At 43.8% G+C, this 7,887-nt stretch overlaps 1 protein-coding gene across 1 annotated transcript in view; it reads right to left on the minus strand.

Annotated features, from left to right (window-relative positions):
* Positions 1–6,688, minus strand: part of NOX5 (NADPH oxidase 5) — a 31,036-nt gene extending 24,348 nt beyond the window's left edge. The window contains exons 1-3 of the mRNA XM_070953595.1: positions 6,563–6,688; positions 2,635–2,785; positions 1,106–1,316 (exon numbers count right to left, since the gene is read on the minus strand). Of these exons, the coding sequence (XP_070809696.1) occupies positions 1,106–1,316; positions 2,635–2,785; positions 6,563–6,682 (482 nt within the window). The 5' untranslated portion in view covers positions 6,683–6,688. The remainder of the gene's footprint in view (positions 1–1,105; positions 1,317–2,634; positions 2,786–6,562) is intronic.
* Positions 6,689–7,887: the final 1,199 nt, after the last annotated feature.

Consider the following 7,887-nt stretch of genomic DNA (forward strand, 5'->3'; position numbering starts at 1 on the left):
CCCACAGTTTTCTATTTTATGTAGAAAGTAAAGTATGTTGTAGTGTACTTTATCAAACTTGTAATCCTAGTCTTTTCTTTTTGGTAGGTTGCCTCATTCTGTTTTTGGTAGGTTGGGCTACTTTCTCCTTTTGCATGAAGACAGATGCAAAGAATGAATTAAGCTGCCCATCACTTCCTTGCCATCTTCTCCCATTAGTGCATTGCTTGTTTCCTTGACTTTGTTCTTGTTTTTTATATGTTGAAAGATTTTTTTAAAAAATATTTTTGACATTTGTTCCAAGTCTTAGTTCATTCTGGGCCTTTCCTTTCCTGACTTCATCTTTGCAGTTTTGGGCTGTATGCTGTTATTCTGCCTTAGTTATGTGTTCCTCTTTTCATTTTTATACTTGTGCTTTTTGTCTTTCAGTTTATTAGAGAGATCTTTGTGCAACCAGGGTGGTTTCTTGGATTTCTTATTTTTCTTTTTCAGTGATATTGTGCTAGACTGGGCTTTTATGGTCTCATTTTTCAGAGTTTCCCAAGTTTCTTGAGTTGTTTTCCCCTTTACTATTTTCATCCATTGAATCCTTCCCAAGCTCTGTTTAAGTTTGTTGAAATCAGCTCTTTTAAAGTCTAAGACATGAGTTCAATTTTGGTCTACTTTGGTCTACTTTTCCAAGTTGGGATTTTTTCTTCTTTAAGATTTCCATCCATGAAAACTTTCCTAAGCTCTCTCTCTGTTTGTTCTTACTCTAGAAAACAGGTTTCCTTGCCATAAAAATATATTGTAATAAGGTAATGTTTGGTTCTGTTTGGAAGGCATTAATAAGGAGAACAATGAATGAAAAGACTCTTCCCTTTATTTATTTTTTTAAAGAAAAGAAAACAGCTAGAATAGGACTCCTGAGAAGATCCCTTTGGATGTGGAGCAACAGATATTCTCACACTTACCTGAAGCCATTTAGGGTTTCACATATAAGTATCAGAAACAAAAAGGAACAGATGAACCAGCTGAAGTTTGCCAATCGTTTTCCTGCTCCTGATAATTCAATAGAACTGGGATGGCACAGAGCGGGAAATGTCCATCATCAGAAATGACTGATGTTGACTGGTGTTCAAAATACCTTATTGTTAAGTTCTCCATGATTTCTGGAAAACGCTGCAGTTCCTCTCTGAGCTCCTCAAAGGTTATGGATCCACTCTTATCAGAATCTGCTGACTCAAAAAGAGCCATTGTCAGGTCATCTAGCTTCTCTTCAGGCAAAGATATTGAGCTCTCTTTCAGGCATGATTTTAAGACCATGCGTAATTCATCAGGTTCAATGGAGCCGCCACCTATAAGAAAACAAATCCACTAGGCTTGGTGTGACAGGTCAGATTTAAGATGTTGCTATGAGAGGAGGAGGAGGAGGAGGAGGTGGAGGTGGAGGAGGTCAATGGACAGAAAGTGTGCACCAGGAAATCAAATTTGGTTGACTCTGCTTCCTTGCTGGATCATGAGAAGACTTCATCTATAAAACCTAAGACAAAACCATTTCCCTAGAGGACTGAAAGCCTGGAAGAGCTATAAGTGATGCCTCCTACAGATCCTTCCTCTGAGAGTTAGAGAGCCATAATTGCTGCAGTTATTCTTTGACTGAACGGAACCATATGGAAATTATAGACGCAGGGCATTTAAAATCCTCTTCCCTATATACACCTTAAGGAAGCACTGAGAAATTGGGTCTATTGATGGGATCTTGTCCTACAATCTCCTCCAAAGACTGAAGCTAACCTTAGCGCAGGTGATGATCAGCAGTCCCCAACCTTTTGAGCTCCATGGACCGGCAGTGGCAGTGGCTGTGGGGAGCAGATGTTTTCATGCACACAACCTAATCTCGTGCATGTGCAAATAAAACTTTATGTGCTCGCCTGCCGCTTATGTGGCCTGGTTCCCGGTACCGGTCCATGGCCCAAGGATTGGGGACCCCTACTCTAGATTAAACGTGCACATATTCTTTACACCAGGGGTGAAATCCAACAGGTTCTTACAGGTTTTGGAGAACCGGTAGTGGAAATTTTGAGTAGTTCAGAGAACCGGCAAATACCACCTCCGGCTGGCCCCAGAATGGGCTGGGAATGGAAATTGTGCAGTATCCTTCCCCTGGAGTGGGGAGGGATATGGAGATTTTGCAATATCCTTCCCCTGCCACATCCACCAAGCCACGCCCACAGAACCGGTAGGGAAAAAAATTGGATTTCACCCCTGCTTTACACTCTTTACATATTTCAAAATCAATCCATTGTCTTTTCCCAATAGATTCCAACTCCTTGTTGATCTTGCAGCTGAGCAGCCCATCTCATAACCTATGTATGATGAAGGTTTAGTCCAGTTTTTGAAGGTCACAATTGGAATTTTCTGGTGTTAAGAGTTGACAAGGGTTTCTGCATCAATTGATAAGTGGCATTTCTTGAATTTCTCAATGTTCATCACTCAAAGGCACTAGATCTGCTCATAAAAATACACAACTATAATACCGTTCCAGATACAAAATTAGGAGTGCTGGAGGCTATTCTACGAAGCACAATTGTTGGCAGCCAAACAAGGACCTGAAAAACAAAATCTCATTTTGATAAAACACCGGTTATCTGATTCATCAGTTTGGAATTTTACCATCCACATCGTAGACCCGAAAGAGGAACCGGAGCTTGTCGGTTTCACTCCCATGGATCAGCAGTTTTAAGGTGTTCAGGAGTTCATCCAGGCTGATGGTTCCACTTTCATCAGAATCAAACAAAGCGAAGAACCGGTCACCAAAAAAAGACTGTGAGAGAGAAAGGAAAGGTTTGAGAAGTGTTCTGTCCCCGTCGCATGCACACACGCAAACAGACAGCCAGGAGTTAATGAATCAAACAGTCAGGAATTCCTTTAAGATAACAGTCTTGGCAGCGAACCATGAACTGCCTGCCAAGAGATTTTACTCACTAAAGGAGGTTTTTTCTCCTCAGTCCGATATACCAAATTAATTCCACAAAGCAAAGAATTGTCAAAGTCCAGTCCGAAGAAATCCAAAAAGAGATTCTAACAGGGTTCTAGAAACACAATATGATTTCCAAGCTTTTCAATTTGTCCGTCACAAGGCCTGAATAGTTGACACACACCCTTTTATCCCTTGTGGGGTGTGGTCCAGTGACTCAGCTCAATCTCTGGCCCGCCCACGCCTCTTTCTCTGCTGCATGCGCTTATCCTTCCGACGCTGTCTGGGATCCAGCCAAAACTCATCTCCCTCGCTCTCTATCCGAAGTGCCTTGCTCCTGGCATATCTCTTGGCCTTCGGAGGAAACCTGAGGCATTGCCAGAGAGGAGGGTCCTGGAGAGGGAGGCCTTGCCAAATCCTCTCCTTCACCTTCTGAGTCCTCTCCCTCTGTTAGGACAGGTTCAGGGGTCGGTGTCACAACAAGAAGTTAGAGGTGAGACTCCAGAAGTCTCTATCGTCTTGAGGCCTTGATTTAGAAATAAGTGATCAAATCTCTGAAATATATAAATGGCAGTGGTTGTGTTCATTATTGACCATGATAAATACAACAGGCCTTGAGGTTTGTTTGCAGAGATTCTCAGTTATCCAGGTCATAATTACTCAAAGGTGCTTTTTTTCCTTCAAAAGGCAACTGGACTGTTTTTTCCTTGAGGAGGAAGAAGAAAACGTTTCGCTTCTCATCCAAGAAGCTTCCTCAGTTCTGATGGTGGAGGGGTGGAAGGATAGGTCCTGACAGTTGAGACTGGATGGTGGGGGGGGGGGGAATGGAAGAATTGATTCCTCTGAGATTGCTTGTTTTCTTGCAGCCATTTGATTGCCCAAACTAGGTAACACCATCAGTGCTAGTAGTGGAGTGCTGTTGACTGTCAGTTTCATATTCTAGTGGCTTGCCTGTCAGTGTTGGTGGGAGCGGTCTTAGAGATTCTTTGATTGAGCTGTTTGCTGTTGGCTTCTTTGGCAGTTTCTTCCTTACATTATATGTTGTAGATGATGCCTGTTTTTTCTTCTGGAGTTATTGGGATTTTTGGTCTGCTTAGGATGTTTTGAAGGGTTTTAGTTGGCTTATGGGCCATGCTGATTCCATGTGGTTGAAGTAGTCTGTTGGTGGTTTCTGAGATATTCTCGATGTATGGCAGTGTAATTCTTTTTAGCGTTTGGGTTGGTTGTGCTATATACAGTCCATACATCAAGAATATCTCAGAATATCTCAGAAACCACCAATAGCAATAGCAATAACACTTAGACGTATATACCACTTCACAGTGCTTTAGAGGTTTACAGAGCCAGCCTATGGCCCCCAACAATCTGGGTCCTCGTTTTACTGACCTTGGAGGGATGAAAAACTGAATCAACCTGGAGCCTGGTGATATTCGAACTGCCAAATTGCAGGCAGCTGGCAGTCAGCAGAAGTAGCCTGCAGTACTGCACTCTAACCACTGATCATCAGTCTATTACAACCACATGGCATCAGCATAGCACACAAGCCAACCAAAGCTACTACAATGTAAGAACTGCAACAACTACTATGTAGGACAAACAGGCAGAAGACTGACGGAACGCATCCACAAACACCAACTAACAGTCAGAAGACATGATGAAAATTTCACAACATATAGACAGATTTAATCATAGTTTCAATTGGGAAAATGTGACCAAACCAAGTCCAAAAAGACCAGGGAATTTCTAGAAGGCTACCAGGCTGACAAATCAGCCACCAATAGACCCATAGATATTAACAACCTCTATTGACTATGCAAAAGAGACAGCCAGCCAGCCCAAAAAGGAACAAAAAGACCCAAGCAGCTCTCCACCAGCAATCAGCACCCAGATCGGCATAGATTAACTCCAAGGTTAACATCAGACCAACCATCAAGTAAACAAGACCCCAATCAAGAAACTGCCAAAGAAGCCAACAGCAGACTGCCCAATCAAAGAATTTCTAAGACGGCCCCCACCAACACTGACAGGCAAGTCAGTAGAATAGAAACCTGACAGGAAACAGCGCTCCTTCCTCGCACTGAAGGTGTTACTTAGTTTGGGCAATGAAACGTCTGCAAGAAAACAATCAAGCTCAGAGAGCAACAGGGGCACCACATGTCAACCCTGAGATACAAATATTCTCCTTTATTAGAATTGATTCCAAATGTTGTGTGTATGTGTGTGTGTGTGTGTGGGGGTGTACTCAAAGGATCATATTTCTTTGCAGTCTCTGATCATTTGCTCTCTCTGAGAGCTTTTGAGGCCATTTGAGGGTTTATCTGTGCCGCCAGGGTCACCTGAATCAGGATGCAATCGGTTGTGGAATCTTCTTGGAACAGCTGCATGGACTGTGTTGTAAACTGGAGATAGGTGGTATCTTATCCCTCCCCCTCTGTTGAGGGAGGGGTGTTCAATTCCAACATAGATGGATTCCTTCCAATCTCCCTCCCTCACCATCTGGTCAGAACCTATCCTTCCACCCCACTTCCCACCATCAGAATTAATGAAGTTTCTTGGATGAGAAGTGAAATGTTTTCTTCTTCTTCTTCCTCAAGGAAAAACAGTCTAGTTGTCTTTAAGGTGCTTTTTTGAGGCTTGTAGTGTAAGTTCCAGGCAAATTAACAACTATAGCTCTCTAGTCTGAGAGTGCAAACAAATGAGGAAGGCAGTTGTATTAGTCAAGCATCTATATCTATATACGCATAAAACTCTTCTCTCTGTAAGTGGCTGAAACAGGACAGCATAGGCCAAAACATTTTGAACAAAATGTCATAAAATGATTCCTGTGGCTCACTGCTGATGTTTGACTGTTCTGTACAGTTCAACATAGGCTCCTTTCAAGGCAGATACATCTCTGAATATCTCCCTGAATTTCAAAGAAATGTTTTCAGTACATTAGAAGTTCTGCCTTTGTTGAAGGCATTGAGGAATCTGGTGAGGAAACCTCTCTGAAACAGTGAGCCCACCTGTGACCAGGTTGTCTTGTATTAAATGAGGGACTCACAGGAAATGCTTGGCTAGAGTCCAAATCAAGATGAAAAAACCCGCCTCATGTTCTCAACCCCTGCTATCCAGCAAAAAGGCTCATCCAGTGTGTTCCTCAACTCTCTTGACTTCCTGCTCTATGGTTTCTTGGTCTTCTGGTAAGATTGATGGAGACTCTGCAAGACGGTTGCATTTTCTGTTAATTATAATTTGGCACTTCCCCACATTTTTATGTTTTTTGTTAATTGTTTTAATTATTTCAATGTTTTAATATAGGCGTCATAGTTGTTTTAACTTGGGAACTGGTCAAAATCACATAAGTGAGATAGGCAGCTATATAAATTGAAATAATGAACAAACAAACAAACAAATAAATAAATAAATAAATAAAGGTTTTTTAAAAATCTCTGCTCCCCCCCCCGCCTTTTTGCTTCTTTGTCAGGTCTCTTGACATTAAGTAGCATATGAAATGCATGGATCAATTCTTCAATTCTATCAAGGAAGAGAGGAAATAAAGCATCTCTGTACTTTTTGCTTGCAACAGTGGTCATTCTGAGTTACGGCTCTGTCACCTTCACAGCTCAGTCAGACACAACTTGCCTCCTTCACTTTAAGTGCAGTTTTGAATTGTTCCAAGCTGATTTCTTTATTGTCACCAGCAATATTCTCAAACTGCTTGGCTACCCACATGAGCCATTTTGTGTTGTCATCCAGGTTCATGGTGGTTAATCCTACAAGATAGATAACAAAATAACAGAGTTGAAATGGACCTTGGAGATCTTATAGTCCGGGTGTTTGCAACCTGTGGCTCTGGAGCCGCATGCGGCTCTTTCATCCCCCTGCTGTGGCTCGCTGTCCGCTGAACCCACCACTGGCTGGCCCCTCCCCTCCCAGTCACTCCTTGCCTGGCCTGAGAAGGTAAGGGCAACAGCGGGGGATGGAGACTCAACACAGGGAGCGAAGCACCCCTGTTCATGCCATATCTCGCAGGCACTTCCGAACCTTGTTGGTGCTGCTTGCACTTTGGTCACTCAGGGAGATGCGTGACTTGCTCTCCGCCTCGAGACACTGGCCCAGCCCGGCTACGGCCGATGCTCTGCATTGTAATGGGCTCCAGGAGGAAGAGGGGACAGTCTCCCCCATTGTGAAGCGCATTAAATTTAATTGTACTGCGCAAGGCACTGTGAGAGCAGCGGGCAGGGTATGGAGGTGGCAACAGCAGTGGTGTCGGCCGCAGCCAGGCCGAGCCAGTGTCTTGGGGCAGAGAGCGAGTCATGCATCTCTCTAAGTGACCACAGTGCACGGAGCACCAACAAAGGTTGGAAGAAGTGCCTGCAAGATATGGCAAGTACAGAGGTGCTTTGCTCCTGCTCTGGAATATGGAGCAAGTCTCCATCGCCCGCCATCACCGTTACCTTCTCAGGCCAGGCGAGGAGTGACTGGGAGGGGAGGGCGAGGGGTGTGGCCAGCCAGTGGTGGGTTCAGCCGACAGGGAGCCCCAGCAGGGGAAGGAAAGAGCTTCATCTATCTGGGAACCTGAAATGACTCTTGATTTAAATATAGTAAAAAGCACCCAAAGAAGAAGAAAGAACAATATCATCAAAAAAACCAACAACGAAAAACACCAACCCTTGCCTGTTTTGGGAAATGGTTCAAGAGGGAACACACACACACACACACACACACACACACACACACACACACACACACAAGACAGAGAGAAAGAGAGAGAGAGAGAGAGATGGTACCTGTTTCCCACAGAAAAAAAAAAATACACCAGGAGCCACAAAACCTGGATAAGCGTGGCTGGGTGTGTGTGTGTCATGTGACTGAGTGGGAGTGAGTGACATTGAGCTGGCCATGCCCACCCAGGTTTTGTGGCTCCCGGTGATTTCTTTTCTGTAGGAAATGGGTCCAAATGGCTC

This window comes from Pituophis catenifer, unplaced genomic scaffold (genome assembly GCF_029215685.1).
Source record: "Pituophis catenifer annectens isolate HBS135680 unplaced genomic scaffold, rPitCat1.0.hap2 SCAF_14, whole genome shotgun sequence".
Classification (NCBI taxonomy): domain Eukaryota; kingdom Metazoa; phylum Chordata; class Lepidosauria; order Squamata; family Colubridae; genus Pituophis; species Pituophis catenifer.